The sequence below is a fragment of the Cotesia glomerata genome, linkage group LG2, assembly GCF_020080835.1.
Source record: "Cotesia glomerata isolate CgM1 linkage group LG2, MPM_Cglom_v2.3, whole genome shotgun sequence".
Lineage (NCBI taxonomy): Eukaryota > Metazoa > Arthropoda > Insecta > Hymenoptera > Braconidae > Cotesia > Cotesia glomerata.
Window position 1 is genome coordinate 21,572,218 of NC_058159.1, and position 17,755 is coordinate 21,589,972.

General features: G+C 28.5%; 3 protein-coding genes across 10 annotated transcripts in view; 2 read left to right on the plus strand and 1 right to left on the minus strand.

The window, feature by feature from the left end:
• Window positions 1–2,275: 2,275 nt before the first annotated feature.
• LOC123259335 (DNA polymerase alpha catalytic subunit) lies at window positions 2,276–7,489 on the minus strand. Its single transcript, XM_044719724.1, has 3 exons — window positions 7,155–7,489; window positions 6,870–7,067; window positions 2,276–6,798 (listed from the first exon to the last, which is right to left on the minus strand). The coding sequence occupies exons 1-3, from the start codon at window positions 7,165–7,167 to the stop codon at window positions 2,393–2,395; spliced, it is 4,617 nt and encodes a 1,538-aa protein (XP_044575659.1). The 5' UTR covers window positions 7,168–7,489; the 3' UTR covers window positions 2,276–2,392.
• Window positions 7,490–7,680: 191 nt separating this feature from the next.
• LOC123259342 (transketolase-like protein 2) lies at window positions 7,681–12,415 on the plus strand. Of its 2 annotated transcripts, none has more exons than XM_044719765.1 (6): window positions 7,681–7,941; window positions 9,618–9,763; window positions 9,837–10,026; window positions 10,111–10,345; window positions 10,464–10,997; window positions 11,449–12,415. In XM_044719765.1, the coding sequence occupies exons 1-6, from the start codon at window positions 7,835–7,837 to the stop codon at window positions 12,118–12,120; spliced, it is 1,884 nt and encodes a 627-aa protein (XP_044575700.1). In that variant the 5' UTR covers window positions 7,681–7,834; the 3' UTR covers window positions 12,121–12,415. The 2 variants fall into 2 exon arrangements, with proteins under 2 accessions (XP_044575700.1, XP_044575701.1); XM_044719766.1 differs by lacking the exon at window positions 7,681–7,941 and adding an exon at window positions 8,804–9,023.
• A 165-nt stretch (window positions 12,416–12,580) lies between these two features.
• The window catches only part of LOC123259333 (mucin-16-like), a 44,176-nt gene continuing 39,001 nt past the window's right edge, over window positions 12,581–17,755 (plus strand). For 2 of the 7 annotated variants that reach the window (XM_044719720.1, XM_044719715.1), the window contains exon 1: window positions 12,750–13,060. The gene's annotated coding sequence lies outside the window, so the exon portion shown is untranslated. Of the gene's footprint in view, window positions 12,725–12,748; window positions 13,061–13,467; window positions 14,012–17,755 lie in introns of those variants that run through there. The other 5 variants (XM_044719718.1, XM_044719716.1, XM_044719717.1 and 2 more) reach the window with 5 other exon arrangements.

Below are 17,755 nucleotides of genomic sequence, written 5' to 3' on the forward strand. Positions count from 1 at the left end.
TCAACAGTTTTTACTATGAAATCTACTTCCATTTCGGCTGCCGAATGTCTTTTTTTGTTTTTTTTTAATTAAATCTGAAAGAAACAATAACTGAAAAACCAAAACTTGATTAAATATTTACATCAATAAAGTTAATTAATTTAGATAATGGTATCACAGCTGTAGGATTGATTTCTCTGAATAATGCTTCAATGTTGAAAGGTGGAAATATTTTAACTTTAAATTGCCGCTTAATTCTTTAGCTACACTAGGGTCATCTACTCTTCGATTGACAAATAAACTTTCTCATAACCACAATCTCGCGTAAAACACTTGCGTTGCAATATATTAACAAAGATAGATTAGTTGATGTAAGTAAAATAAATTGTATACTAATTAATTTTATTGTTGAATATTTCAATGTTTTTAGTTTAAGTTTAAAAATAAATATATTTTATCATGTATTTTTGACAGAAGCAGTCAAAGATGGTAAAAATTGGCAAGAGGCACCTTGAATTAGCAACAAAATGGTAAATATTTTATAAATTAATTGTTAAATAGATCTATATTCTTTAATTTTCTTTTATAAAAATCGTTTATGATGTATGTGAACAATTTCGAAATTCGTCTTGTGAAAAATTGTTATGTAACACAAGTTCAATATTCCATTTTTATAGCCATATTTATGCTTGCATTGAGTAAATATATTTTTTATGATTATCATTATTATTATAGGATTCCATCCGCTACAATCTATGGAATGTTTAGTTCAAGTGCACTTTTGTACTTTACGGACTGGAAATTGGTTCTTCAATACATGCCATTCTACAATGGACAATTTAAACCAAGAGAGTATTAACCTACTAATTATGTAAATCAATAAACTCAAAGCTATGTAATTAATACTATCGGGTTACTGTAAAACATAGTTGAAAGGGAAAATTAATCAATTGTAGGAAAAAAGCTATTTATTAATTAAATTTGATCTATGTACATATTTATCTTTATTCACGTAAATCTCCAATTTTCTTCTGCCTCTCGTTCCTTTTTCTTTTCGTAGAATGTTTCCATCATGTCACAAGTCTTTGAGCGATTATATCGTTTTATCTCAGGAACTAATTTTATTCTGGGTAAAAAAAAAAAAAAAACAATCAAATAATTAGTTTTCATTCATATATAAAAATAAAAATTGATAAAAAATTACTAACCTGCACCAAACTACACCAGATATTCCAGCTATGACAAGAAATGCTTTAAACGTAAAATAGTTCTTCATACCCAACTTAAAATGCTGCCAGCGGCTTATTTTATTCTCGGAACTTATAACCAATTGAAAATGATAATATTAATAATTCATTTAGTTTTGAAAGACTCTAAATTGAGGTTAGGAATAAAGCGGGGATCATTCAATATGATTTTATAATTACCTCATCTTTTGTTATTTTTTCACGATCTAATTTATCTCTCTGTTCTTCTAAATATGGTTTCCAAATGTAAATACCGCTTCCAATTCCGAAAGCAATCGCTATAAGTATGGAAAATCTAGAATTTTTTCTCCTTATTTTCATCAACATTTTATAAGTTACAAATCCAACATCCAACTCTACACTGTGTTATGGTACTACAGTTAAAACATGCGCACTATATATTAAATTTATATTGTAATGAATTTCAAGTTTTTAACAGCCACATAACAAATTGTTTCATGAATTAACGTAAAAGTTTTTTTAGTTGAAATAAAAAAAATAATATATAAATTCCGAGAAAATATAAAAAAATTTATACTTTTATGTTTATGTTAAAGTTTTTTAGAGAGGCTATTGACACTCTCTATCATGGTCTTGAAGTCGCGGAAAATCACGAAAAAATTACTGAATTCTGGACGTCATCCTTAACTTTAAGAAGTAACATACGAAAAAATAAGTTATATTATTCATACGAACAACAATGTGTATAAATTAGTATTTTCAATTTATGTACTTAATAATATAATACATTTTTTAAATATAAATTAATCAAAAATGAAGCAGAAATACTAGAAAATGCCGTGCTATCAATAATTTTTTTTAGCTTCTTAATTATTTTCATTTTAATGAATAAACTTAATTATCCCAGAGATTTTTATGAAATCATGGGTATTTTTATTATTAAATAGTTTATAAAATTATCAAGTACAAAATGATTTGCTGAGGAACTTCATACAAAAGAGTCCTAGAAGAGCCAATATCTGATCATTTTTTTATAATTATGATTTATAACTATGAAGTGAAAATGAAAAAAAAAAAAAAGAATTTACATTATTGAAATATTTTATTCAGTAAATAAAATAAGAAACTTATTCGTATAAAATTATAATTAAATGTTTTAAAAATTAATCTATCTGTTTTGAATACATTTGGTTACTGTTTGTAATTTACCAAAATACAACTTTACGGTAAAAATCATCTTGTTTACTCGTTTCGAAATAATTTTCATACTTTGAACTTTTTTCATCACTAACATTTTCCACTTCCGTAATATTAAAAGTTTTAGTTGGTTTTTTTTTCTTACGCTGGTTGGTTTTTTTTTCTTTTTCAATAGCCGAATGGAATAATTGAATAATAGCGATTTTAGAATAACGACTTCTTTCAACATAATTGTCGACAATTTCTGTACTCGTTTTGTAGACATCAAACATTTCTTTTTGATTTAATATATATGGAGGTAACTCACTTTCAGGAATTTGTGCAACATTTAAAATTTGTCGATACAAATCGATAGATCTTGCAACGAGTTTATCGGTAACAGTTTTTTTTATATAAGCATGTCCGCAATAAAAACATACTGGTAATTGTCGTGGTCCACTGATAAAAATTTTTCTTTGAATTTTTCGACATTGCTTGTTACAGCAAATAAAACTTTGTTGATAGTAATGCTGAATAACTTTACGAATACTCTGAATTATAGCATTGAAAATAATAAATGAATATTTAAAAGGAATAAATTCACAATCTTTCTGAATACATTTAGCCAAAGATAGTTTGCGACCATCATCTTCATATGGGTATGAAATGTCATCAATTGAACGATACGCTTCACATTCCAAACAGTACAAAAGAAGAGGAATACAATTTTTATATTTTTTTCTACTAACTGTAAGATAACACTTACTTACACGTGATTCATCCGAAGTTTCGTAATGACGTGAAGAATGAGAATTGGCTGATTTAAATTTTTCCTTGTGAAGGTGTCGTATACCTAACTTATCTATTAAAAATATTTCGGTGATCATCTCAATTGGATTACAAATACGCTGTACTACCTGATAAACTTGACCATTTAAATAATAATCAGAATCGATTGATAAATTACGATTTTTTTTAAATTCATCAATATGATAACTACGTTCATTTGAACTATTTTTACTACCATCAGCACATACTAAGAATGAAATAGTATCACCAGATTTCCACATACGTCCACCAGTTTTATTCATTCTTAAAGCAATCGCTACGTGATTCGTAGTTTTGATCGGATACTCGTTTGGATTTTTTGATAATTGTTTAGTTAAAACAAATGATGAGAGTGGTAATGTATTGTTACGAACACTACATGAAATCTCTTCTAGAGTTTCACCAATTTTAAATAGTTTTTCTTCTTCAATGCAATCCATGAAAATAATATCCAAAATTTTTTTCCCAGCATCACAAGCAAGTTGACACCAATCTCTTCTTACAATATCTAATCCTTTATATTCTTTAATAAAATCAAATTGACCATTGGGTAGTTTAGTAATTGTAATAGCAGCATATTTCTTCTTGTGTAAGAGTAATAAATATTTAAATACTCCATCAATATCAAGCTCAAGCATTTTGTAATGTTTATTAACTTCACTTTTAATATTTTTAGCAATTTCAAACGCTTTATCATAATCTAAACATTCACTGTTAATCATTAATGAATCTGTATCACCATATATAACTTCATATTTTAAATTTTCAACAAGATGTTTAGTATGTTCAAGTATTTCACGTCCTTTAAAAGTTATAATAGCAGCAAATGTTTTTGCATAAAAACGTGAATGCGTTGCTCCAAGACAACCATACATTGAATTAGCTGTTAATTTTAACGCCAATTGACGAATGTTGTAATTCATTTTCAATTCAGGACTCAAATTATGTTGTTTCATTAAATTTTTAACTTGACGCCGACTTTCAACAAGCTTACGTATTTCTGTTGGAACAACTCCTGTTTCAGAATCTGGTTTCGGTAGACTATCATTAAGATCATCAATTTCTTCAAGATTTATGTTACAAATATTTTTTAATGTTGTGAAACATAAATTATATTCTTGAATAATACTGGGATACAGTGAATTAAAATCCATTAATAATATAAATTTATCATAAAATCCTCGTTTAGGATCTAACACAAGCCCACCCGCATATTTAGGTTTTTTACTAATTTTATCACTAACTTTATTTGTATCTTTATTAGTTTTACTTTTTTTATCTGGTGTAATGTATCCCTTTTCAGAAAATGCATGTAGTAATAAGAATTCATTTCTTTCAGCACGACCACCCGATAATGTTCTTGATAATATATTACCAGCAATACAAGTTATTTGAAGTGATAATGGTATAACATTTAATTGAAATATCAATGTTGATATATAAAGAGCTTCGGACATTGTTACTTTAACAAGTGTTATTATTTTATCAGCTGTTTCATAAAACTTATTACATTCTGATGGTTTTATTTCTTTAATAGAATTTTCTTGAGTTTTTAAAACAGCATGACATATACTGTCAAGATCATAACTACGTATTTTAATATTTAATTCTTTAACTGATGCAACAATGTCAAGAATTGGACGACCACTAAATATTGATGGTAGAGGTAATTTATAATTATTATTACCACCACCAAGTTGTCCAGCTATATTTTGTTTAAGTTTACTTATTCTGCTTAAATTTTTTATTTTTAATGTAACCAATCGTCGATAAATAATATCAAATTGAAAACCACAATCATATCCTAAAAGTAAATCTGGATCTGTTTCATTAATGATATCCAAAAATTTTTCTAAAACATCTGTTTCTGTTTCACAAATAATAATATTTGTTGTTTTATCAAAACGTTGTAATTTATCACGAGCGTATAATGGCCATGTTGTATCTTTTGGATGGGTAACTAAACAATAATTTTTATTGAATATTGTTTTAGGTGATGGTTTATCAACATTATAATCATTATTCATTAAAATACCAATCATTGTTATTTCAGTATCATTATTACGAGAATTTAAAGTTGTTCTTACGTCAATAGTCATTAAGACAATGGGTGGAACTTGTAATTTACTTTCATTTTCAGTAACACTTATATTTTCCATTTTAAGACAATTTAATTGTAATTTACACCAAGATGGACCATTATTGACAGGAACTGGTGACTTAATATCAAGCCAATTAGGTCCTTTGATTTTTCTTTCGATTAAGAACAGTTCTAACGGATTAACACTCGTACCAAATATGTGTTCAATAGCTTTACCACTGTAATTAGAGTTCAATACAGGATATGATGGTGAATATCTTACCTCGAGATACTCTGATTGTAATGGTGTATTCACCCTATCAAAGGCATATGATTTTGATGTTGTTAAACTACGAAACTCATTTATTTTATTAGCGTTTGCTAATTTTTTAAATTCATCATACACGTCCTTCATTGTTGTAAGTCTTTCCTCTTTTGTTTCATTGTCAATTATTTTTTCTCTAGGTAATACATAAAGTCTGCGTGGAATATTTTTGACAGTCAAACAACAAGATACAAAACTTTTAGATGATTCAATATAAATTTTTCCGAACAAATTAACAGTACCCGGAGTTTTGTATGGATTTTCAACAGCGTCCCACCAAAAAAATCTAACAACATCATCACCGTTATTGTTTTTCAAAATAGCAGACTTGAATAGATCATTAGTGTCAGTAACTGATGACGACAATGATGTTGCTTTAACTGTTGCGGCTTCTTTTACTGGATCATCTGTATCACCGTCCCATGCTGCCCATAATGATTTCTCGTCTAATGATGCTATAACTTCACTGAAGTCATCGTCTTCTATTACAGGGCGATTATCTTTATTCACTTTCTCTACGTCGATTGATTCGATTAGATCATCGAAGCCATCCTCTTCTATTAAAAAACGATAATCTTCATTTACTTTTTCTTGGTTTATTGATCCAATTATTTCTTTAGAATCATTATCATCATAATTACTAATAATCTCATTTATAGCTTTTGAATCATCTGGAGTAGGATTGATGTCTTCAGTAACAATACTTTCTTTTATTTCTGTTATCTTTTGACTGGGTGGTTTTATAACAGTAGTTTCTACTTTTGCTGCCGTTGAATTATCGTCAAATATACTCAAATCATCATCATTATCAATACTTTCTGTTATTTTCTCGACATTCTTCGGCTGATCGATAAGACCATTGAAGTTTTCTTGGTGTTTTACTGATGATGGTTTTGTAGACTGAACTTTAAATTTATTAACTGTTGATATACTTTTATTCGTTTCTGATGATGTTTTATTCTTCTTAAATTCGTTGAGTATATCTGATAAAAGGTTTTCATTTTCCGGTTTCACTGAGTCTTTTTTCTTGTCACATTTTTTAAACATATTTACAATGGAGCCTTTTGATTTAGCTTCATCCTCTTTTTCTCGCTTGCGTTTGCGTGGACCTGATAAATTTAGTTTTGATGCTTTTTTAATACTTTCATCATCTAAATCGTCATCGAAAATTTCTCTACCATCTTCAATGTATCCGTCACCACCTAAATAATTAAATAAATAAATAAGTAAATAAATTATATGATAAAAATAATATTATCAAAATAAACCTTACCGTCATCAACAATCCAATCAGATTGCTGTCGATCAGCAACAGTCTTTGAATATTCTTTTTCGTCAACTTGATCATATACATTTTCCAATTGCCCAACATGATATTTATTTTTACTCCCCTTCAATTCTTTTAGTTTTTGAAAAGCCGCACTTCGATTGGATTTATCGACTTTAATCCTTTTACTCCGAGACGTTGTTGCTTAAGTAAAAAATATAATAATTTATTAAATTTTCACTCATTTATTATTTATTATAAATGATAATAATTATAATTTATTATACTTACGACTGTCTTCCATTTTAGGTTATAAATTTATTATATTCGTAATGAATATCACGTATTTATCAAATTTATAATATTGAATTGATTATTATATATAAAAAAAATAATATTTAACATAAAAATGATAAAACAAAAAAAAAAATTAGTTAAAATAACAACAACTAGCTTTGGCGGGCTGTATTACATTTCACTCAGTGGTTTACGTTAGTAAGATTAAGGTTTAGTTTACTTTATTTAAATACTTAGTGTAGAAATGCGCGGGAATGTGAATAAACAATTATGGCGGCATCGCGATGTACTCATTACCATTCTTGTATGTCATACAAGATGGCTCTGCTATTTATTATGGTACAAATGTTTAGTTTTTGCTTATTCCGAATCTTGCGCTAAATGTCTCTTTTTCGATAAAAAAAAAAAAAAAAAGTACTATTAAGATCATCAAGGTTACTAGAATCCGAAAACTGTTTTTTATTATTTTTTTTTTTTTTTTAGTAACCTTGCGTATAACTCCCGGCGTTTCTTATCTCGTGCAAAGTGCTAACACCGTGTTAGATTTTTTACGGTTATTCTCACTTGAGTTTCCGGCGATTCCACGTTGGAAATTTATTGATCTGCATCATTAATTTTATTTACTAACAGTTGACTTTACAACAAACAAACAAATAAAAAACGAAATTACGACAATGGACAGCTATCATAAACCAGAGTCTAAAACAATTCAAGAGCTCAAGGATATCGCTAATAAGCTGAGAATTGATGCCATTAATTCCACGCAAGCTAGTAAATCTGGGTAAGCATATAATAGTTATTCTTCACAAAAAAAAATTTTGTTTGTATTCAATAATTGAATATTCGATTATATTGTTGTTAATATTTATTAATTAATATTTTATCTTATAATATTACTGATTAATTATTATCCAATACTTAATATTTTTAGCCACGTGCCAACGCCGATTATCATTATTTGATAAGCTTTTTTTATCAATTCAAGCGACTTTTTATTGATAATTTTGGTTTATGAGCAAATAATAATAATAATAACAATAAAAATAATAGATTGATTGCTGATAGCTAAAAATATCAATTTGTATGACTTTAAGTTCAAGGTACAACACTTTACTCATTCATATTAATTAATTATTACCGGAAACATTAGTTGAAACTAAAAAAAAATTATAAAAATAATTCATTAACAAATTTATTTAATTTTCTATTATCAAAACAGCAATGACAACCAGTTACAAAAGTAATTTATCATAGTTGTAAAAGATAGCTTATCGTGTTATACTACAATTTTTACTGTAATTACCTATCATTAAAAAAATTCAATCATCATTAGCATTATTTTAACTTTTGATTATGTAATAACAGTACCGTAATTTATTACATAAATACCCAATACATGGCAAATAAAAATTTTTACATACGAAAAGGAAAAATTAAAAAAAAAAATTATCAAATACAAAAATAATTTATTATTAATTCCAAATGCTAAAAAATTTTTGAGGGTCAATTTGAAACAGCCGAGAGCACGCGGCTTGGAATAAAAAATTTTTTTTGCACGTTGAGTCGATAAAATACATACGTTCAATACTTAGATATAACGTCATAAGGTCGACGCGCAGTTCACCGATAGCGAGCGTAACGCTGACTTCATTAGTTGACATCAAGCCATTGTACGATACGGTCTCAAATTATTTTCTGTTGTATAAAATATAAATAGCATATATTTTATTAAGTTAAATATTTTGGTAATAAAAAAAAAAAAACAAAAAAAATGGTACGTGAAAATGAACTACAAAAATTACGTGATATGGGACATAAATTAAGAATTTTAAGTATTAAAGCCACCGAAGCGTCAAAGAGCGGGTAATAAAAATTCAAATTAATTTTACAATTTTTTAAATAAAAATTTAACTATTCACAATATTCCTTTATTTTTAGTAGTGATAAGTAATTATACTTTTTCTTTTTTATAATTATTTAACTTGTAGAAATTTAAAATCGCAAATGATTAAATTTGAAAGTTTATTAAAAAGTGTATTATTCATATTGAATAATCGTTTGATTTTATACTAAATACATTCATAAAATTAATGAATTTATTTATGTAACATTGTAATGGAATAGTTTTTAATTGAATTACGTAAGAACCATAATTTGTTATCAATTTTTTGTAAATTTAAATGAACTTAATGTTATTCAATATTACCAGGAGATTATCATTTGCAGGTCAAGCGCCTTTTAGTTTTGACACTGTCATTTAGAACGGATCAATAGGCTTTACACGTATTGAAGAAACAGCGACAATATTTTCATTAATATTCAAATTTTTTCATTTTTTTTGGATTAAGGACATTTATTATTAATTTTATTTTTATTATTATCAATGATTATATTAATCGATTTATTCGATAATCAAAATGATTTATTAATTTTTTTTTAATATTCAAAAATTAATAGACATCCAACATCATGTTCATCGATGGCAGAAGTTATGTCTGTATTGTTTTTCCATACGATGCGTTACAAAGTATCTGTTCCACGTGATCCTAACAGCGACAGATTTATCTTGAGTAAAGGACATGCCGCTCCAATCTTATATGCTGGTAATTAACGAGATTTTTTTAATGTTAGTAATAGCTGAATGACTAATGACTCGCTTTCAATTATAATTTTCAGCATGGGCAGAAGCTGGATTGTTCCCTGTTGAAGATTTACTCAATTTACGTAAAATCGACAGCGACTTAGAGGGACATCCAACTCCAAGATTGAATTTCGTTGATGTGGGTACAGGATCCCTGGGTCAAGGTCTTTCAGTTGCTGCTGGTATGGCTTATGTCGGAAAAAATTATGACAAGGCCAATTACCGGTAAGTATTTTCATTACTTGCGCTATAAAATAAACTTTTTTTATTGAATATTTTATTAATAAATCAGTAAATAATTCATTTCAGTGTATACTGTTTAATTGGTGATGGAGAATCAGCAGAAGGTTCAATTTGGGAAGCATTACACTTTGCCTCTTATTACAAACTTGATAATCTTTGTGCCATTTTTGACATCAATCGTCTAGGTCAAAGTGAACCTACTTCTTTACAACATAACATGGAAGTATACCGAAAGCGCTTGGAGGCATTTGGATTTAATGCTTTAGTTGTCGATGGCCATGACGTTGAAGAATTGGTCAAGGTATGCATAAATTTACTTGGTTGCATTAATTAGTTATTAGTCATTAGACAATCAAAGTGTTATTTACGTCATATACAACGTAAATTTTAAAAGTTAATAATAAATATTCATTCAACAGGCATTTCACGAGGCACAAATTACTAAAGACCGTCCTACAGCTATCCTCGCAAAAACATTCAAAGGCAAGAATTTCCCAAATATTGAAGATTTGGATAACTGGCATGGAAAAGCTCTTGGCAATAAAGCTGAAGAAGTCATCGCGCATTTGAAATCATTAATAAAAAATGCGGGTCCTTTGACATTACATCCGCAAAAACCTTTGGTTGATGATGTTCCCGTGGTAGATATTACCAACATTAAACTTGACAGCCCACCTAATTACAAGAAAACTGATCAAGTTGCCACCCGTTTGGCTTATGGAACTGCTTTGGCTAAAATAGCCAAGAACAATGCACGTGTTATTGCACTGGATGGTGACACTAAAAATTCTACCTTCGCTGAGAAGATAAAAACTGTTGATCCAAAACGTTTTGTTGAGTGTTTCATTGCTGAACAGAATGCTGTTGGTGTTGCTATTGGAGCTGCATGCAGAGATCGTACTGTTGCTTTTGTATCAGCCTTTGCAACATTTTTCACTCGTACTTTTGATCAGGTGTGTTTCACTGTTTCTATATACTCATTATTATTAATTGGAATTAGTCATTAAATTATAAAAAAAAGATAAGATAAACTTTGTGTTAATTATGCATCGTGAATTAAATTATCAACCAAAACGATCAAAATGAGTTTATCTTTAAGATTTAAGCTTGATTTATAATCTTTAATCAAACTTTATTTTATAAAATCGATGAAAAACATTTAAATTTTATGATTTATAATCAAAATAAAAGCTAAATTGTTAGAGAAAATTCTCGGTGTAGAGATTTAATGATTGAATATAGCTTTTAACTTACATTTATTCAATTAAAATTAATAAGATGTGAAAAAAAACTTTTAAAGCTCAACTAGTAAAAATAATTGATAAGAAAATTTTTAATTATCTCTAAAATAATTGCTTTCTTCATGATTTTGTATCAAATGTAATAATAATATTTAATTTGCAGATTCGTATGGGAGCAATTTCACAAACCAATGTTAACTTTGTTGGATCACACTGCGGAGTATCAATTGGTGAAGATGGACCATCACAAATGGGTCTCGAAGACATTGCAATGTTCCGTGCAGTTCCGGGTTCAACAGTGTTTTACCCGAGTGATGCAGTGTCAACTGAGCGGGCTGTCGAATTAGCTGCCAATACCAAAGGTGTTTGTTTCATCCGTACATCACGTCCCAACACTGCCATCATCTATGACAACAACGAGTCAATGGCTATCGGCAAGGCCAAAGTAATCCGCTCAGCTGCTAAAGACCAAGTTCTCGTAATTGGTGCTGGTGTAACTCTTCATGAAGCATTGAAAGCCGCAGATCAACTAGCCGCAGCCGGTATCAGTGTACGTGTACTTGATCCATTCACTGTCAAGCCGATTGATTCAGCAACCGTAATAGCTAATGCTAAGGAATGCGGTGGTAGAATCATTACCGTCGAGGATCATTACCCTGAGGGTGGTTTAGGTGAAGCAGTTGCATCAGCTGTAGCACTTGAACGCAACATAATCATTAAAAAACTTGCCGTTTCAAAAGTACCACACTCAGGACCACCTGATGTTCTTCTGGACGTTTACGGTATCAGTGCAGCTAAAATAGCCGAAGCCGTAAAAGATATTATCAAACATTGAGAGTGTTATTACATTATTTACGCGTGGGTTACATTCCACTTTAATCGCACAGCAGTCTTCCACTCGCTGAAAAATAAATTACTCTCATTTTTTTACCTCAATGCGTACAAAAATATAAATACTTGTTTGTTCAAAATTTTTTCTACATACTGATATACTTATGAGATATTTGTATCGTTGTATTTTATACGAAAGTTTAAGTGAAAAAATTTTCTACACTTATAAAAAAATAATTCATGTCGATCAAATAATGTTATGTTGATTACAACAGAGAATAAATTTTAAATAAAATGAATTTTTAAGCTTTTTATTTGAATTAAAAATTCCCGCTGATGATTTTGGTTTTAAAAGATGTCGTTACAGCCGGTTTTTAAAATAGAAAAACCTCACTAGCGCCACTGTTGCCCTACATATCCGTAAATACACGTTAGAAACATCTGTGAAAGTGAACACAGCCTTTGACTGTGTCAAATTGTCCGTGATCCTAACTCTTTTATACATACATACAGAGTACAAACACATTTATATGTTACAGTACAGCATACAACGTAGAGCGTAAGAGCGTAGAGTACAAAAGTACATATCCATATAGGTATAAATTTAGGTAAGTGTGTAGATACAGACATTGTTAGTTGGTATTTGTAGTTGAGATCTAGCACGGCGTTTTATTCGTATGGCCCCGAAAAAGATGGCCGCCACGACAGCGTACGGTCGTGATGTTGACGTCGTTCATGGTGTAACCCGCGTCCAATTTACCATTATTATTTTATAATGTCTATCAGTTCGCATAAATAGTAATAGTGACAATTGTTTATTAATTAAATGTGTTGTGTTTTGTTGATTTTATAGCAACATTCAAGTATTTCTGTGGATTTGTTAAATTTAACGTTTAATACCAGTGAGGATTTTTAGTGAGGGTGAAGGAAAGCACGACAGTGAGGTGAGTGCCCAGAGAAAGAGAGAGAGGGAGAGAGAAAGAAAGAAAGAGTGAGAGTGTGAGTAGATGAAAATGTATACATATATATCCATTAATATGTAGATATTTATGTGTATGTACCTTTTAAAGTAATATACATAATATGTATTATGTATAAGTATAAATGTATGTAATAAGAGAGAGTTACCATAGGATATGTGGGTGTGAGAATAAAAGAGTCAAGGGTGAAGTGTGCTGGTGATGAGCATTCATGTGATTATTTTATTGTTATTATTGCTATTATTATTATAATTACTACTATTATTATTTTCATAATTATTATTTTTATTATTACTAGTATTGCTATTATTATCTATTTTTAATTTTGATATGTTTATTTTATAAAAGTCATATAATAATATTTTTGTCAGGTTCGTACGGAAACGTAAGTTGATGTTTTAGTGGATTATTGTTGAGTTGACCAGATACTTTCGCCCTATCGAAAGTTCGTGTCAACGGACGGCCATATTAATCTGGAGCTCCGCCGTCATCGGAGTTTCGGCGGTGCTAAAGAGTGAGAGAGAAAAGTCAGTTGAAAAAAATGTATATACGTGTTTAATATATACATATATATTATAGTTATAAAATTCAATCATATATGTTTGTTTGACAGAAATATCGGAGCGGAACAAAATGATCTCGTAAAATGAAAAATATGAATACATATTTTTTGGAGTGTACATACAGTGCTCACAATTTAGGAGTGAAAAATAAAATGTATCGCTATGAAATGTTATAAAATGAAAACGGGAATGTGACGACAAAACGGAGTTGACGGTGGTGGTGGCGAGAAAACCTACGTCTCTTGTTTTTCCAAACTTATTCTCGTTAATAACATTGAAAGAACTGGTTGTTTTTTTTTGATGAATATACATCCTCATTTACCGTTGTTATCTAAATTTCTGGTTAGTTTTCGTGAGTATTTGTGCTGAAAGAATTTATTTTTATACTATACATATATATAAAGTATTTATGTGTTAGGGGTTTACGGAGTAAAGGACAAACTATAAAATTGAACAGAGGAGCATTCAGAATTGTAAAAAAGTCTTGGATGTTTCTTTATCACCTATATTTCCTGCTTAAAGCTGTCACCGTCTGTTTTATTTTCCATGTTCGCTTCTGTTGTTTTCCATTTGATTTTATTCTACGCTATTCTATTCAAAAGCATCATTTTCCGTCGGCTCTACTATTATATTGGTAGTCTTACTTTAATGGCCGTATTTTTCACCCCATCAACAACGTCATTTCCTCCCTTTCGATATCAAAATTTATTTTCAAAAGTATTACTCATTAATTTATTTACTATTGAGATTTAGAGTTAGAGTCACATTATTATCCATGCGAATAAAGTTATATTCATATAGATGCATATATGTGTATGTCTATATTCTTATATCCACAATTTGCTTGCCACAAAATTCGTTTTACTTGTATCTCGAGCCATAAAGTATTGTGGTAATAATGAAGAAAAAAAAATACGATTTAATGGTTAATAAAAAGTACAACAATTTGAAGATATTGTAATCTTTACTGTAATATACGTACTATGTATAATATATTAATACAAATATATACATAATTAGAAAAAATGTAACATGAAAGATTTATTTCAATGTTTAATGGATGTATTTTTTATTCATAATACTGACAATATAATATTTTATTTTCTACTAGTCACGCTAGTGCAGTAAAAATTACACAATTTTCAACGGCTAACATTAATCTATCAACTTCTTGTCAAAGATTTTTTTTTTTTTCCAATTAATCATCACAAAGTAATTTTTTTTTAATTCATTAAATTAAAAAAAAACTTTTTCTGCACTTTTGTGTTTTCAGTCTTTTCTTCACGTTTAATAATAATAATAATAATATCATCTATAGCGATTTGATTTAAATAATAATATATCCGTAGGCATGAATAATTTAATAATAAATATTTTAAATGACAATTCTCCAAACGTTTTCAAGCAAATACTCTCATTTTTTTGCTTAATTCTCCCTCGTATTTACATTTATTATTCTCATTCAATATTTTTCATTCGCTTTCCATTTGCTCAGTCACATTTTTCATCGGATAAGTTATTTCTTTACCATTCTGAGAAAAATTTCAACCCTTTTCCATTTTTTATCGCTTCCTTTACAAACACAACAAATAACACTGGGTAATGTTGAGAAAAAAATTTTTCATTGCATCATGTCGTGGATATTTCGTTACATATACTCTTGCTACGTACCGACTAACTCTGTGGATAAACCACACCAAAGTCTTGTGGTTTTTCATACCATTTCAAACACCAAATAATAATGAAAGAAGTTTTTAAAATCACCAAAAACTAGAATTTTGTTCCCAAGGTAAATTTATAAAATAAATAAAAATTTTCTGCCATCAAAAAGCGTAAGACGCATAACATATATATTATATAGCCTAGGGTTATCAACAAGCCTCGATTCAATCACCGGGATTATAATTTTCTCTTATTATTCATCTCTTTACAGATGTTTATATCTAATACATATATATTTCTAATATATACATATATATCCAAACTATTTTATCCGCTATTTGATACACGGTATGTATGATGACGATAAATATGTATATCCATAAGTATGATACATGGTATGATATATTATATATTGCATCGTATATATATATATATATATATATATATATATATATATATATATATATATATATATATATATATATATAGAAGTAGAGTTGAAGACGTAACTTTACTATTTGTTGGTCGAGATGGAGTAGAAGTTGGATAGTTACTCTGTGCGATTACTAAGGCGACTCAGCATTATTAGACGCTACTATCAAATGAATCGAACTAGGCAAAAGCTATTGAAATACTTTAACCAGAATTGAACGTTTTACTTTATATTTGGTGTAAAGTACTTGAGCAGTAGTCCAGCAATGTATAGAACTCAATATTGAGGATGTGTACATGTGTACGTATAGCTGTCTGGCTCTGTACTGTGTTCATATATGTGTATCTGTCCTTACGTTACTTGACACAGCTAGCTATCATGACAACTTTTTACTGGTTCTTTCGCTCTTTTTTGTTTAAAGTTATAATAGCTTTAAATCCCTTACTCGGATATGATGTATGGACCTTCATATATGACGTATATGTACAAATATAAAGTGCTCATGTCCTCGACCATTTTTTTTCCTTGGCTGGCATACAATGAACTGAAGAATTACGTAAGCTTGTATGAGTAGAGTACTGAGCTTTAGTTGTTACTTTCTTTAAGCTCTGATGAATCATTTTTATAAAACTTTTTATTATTAATACCCTCTTTTTTATTTATTTTATTTTATTATTATTATAATATAGTGTGTTCATTCAACGAGTGGAATTCTTTTATACTGTTAAAGTCAACGTAACTTTTTAAAATGAAATTTTATTCAAAAGTTTTTAATTTATTATTCATCTTTGAAGTATTATTATTAAAAAAACTAATTGAATAAGAAAATATAAAAAGCATATTAAATTAAACATTGGCTTGACATAATAATAATTATATATTTTCAAAATAAACTTGCGGAAAATTTAATTATCGTTTTAAAAACTGCCGTTTAATTATTCGTAATTCATATTTATAATTAAATAATATTTGTTATTGAATTATATTTTTTTTATTTTTAGCGCTTATTTAAACTTTTATTTGAAAGCCCGTGACTTTAGTTTTATTTTACAATTATACATTTTTTTTGTTCTCAAGAATAATTGAGTTTAAATTTTTTGACATATACTATGTTATAATTTAGCTCGCGTACTGATTCACGATAATTACATTTTTTCTCGTCAGACTTGGAAGCTCTACTCGGGGAAAAAAAAAATAATAAGACGAATAAAAAAGAATAAGGAAAAGGAGGAAAAAAATCTCTTATATGCACTACTATTTTACTCTCGCTTCTATTCGTTATCAACGGCGACGGCTAGACATTATCGGGTCTTTCTTTTTCACGCTTTTATGACTTTTTCATTTTTTGTTATTTTTTATTAATTTACATCCTCATCTCTCATTCTATCGATAGACAATACAGTACGAGAGCGCTAATTATAATGTATCGATAAAATAATATATTTCTAAAATGAAAAAACAAAGTTAATAATAATAATAATAATAATAATAATAATAATAAATAATTATTCAATGACATTAAATCGATTTTTACTAACGATATAACAGAAACTAAGGCAATCAAGAGTGATAGATGGGAAAAATTCACAGAAAGATTGACGGTTAAACCATGTTAAATATTAAAAAAAAAAAATTACTTCCATCCATGCGCTAAGATTAATAATACTTTGAATAAAATAAATAATTTTTAGAATGCATACATCACCCATTGAAATATTTAAGTTTGAGATAAAAATAAAACTGATTATTTAATATGCTTCAACACATTTATATTCCTTTATAGATCTTCAATATACTATTCAGCTACTCTTATTAATAATTAATATCGACCATTTAATGGTTATTCTTAGCTTATAAGCAAAAACGAGGGTACTCTGACGTAACCTCGTAACTCGATTTTTGGGGGTTACGATTTATCTATATTTAATTTTTTTTCTGAAACATAATTGGCGTATATATCGATGAAAAAGTACTAAAACTTTGAAATTAGCGATAGACGTT

Excerpts from the sequence above, each read along its gene's own strand:
- LOC123259342 (XM_044719765.1), top strand. The coding sequence starts at position 7,835 with ATGGACAGCTATCATAAACCAGAGTCTAAAACAATTCAAGAGCTCAAG. Across the intron at positions 7,942-9,617 it reads ACGCAAGCTAGTAAATCTGG|ACATCCAACATCATGTTCAT; the intron begins GTAAGCATATAA and ends AAAAATTAATAG. Across the intron at positions 9,764-9,836 it reads CGCTCCAATCTTATATGCTG|CATGGGCAGAAGCTGGATTG; the intron begins GTAATTAACGAG and ends TATAATTTTCAG.
- LOC123259335 (XM_044719724.1), bottom strand. Across the intron at positions 6,799-6,869 it reads TGATTGGATTGTTGATGACG|GTGGTGACGGATACATTGAA; the intron begins GTAAGGTTTATT and ends TTAATTATTTAG.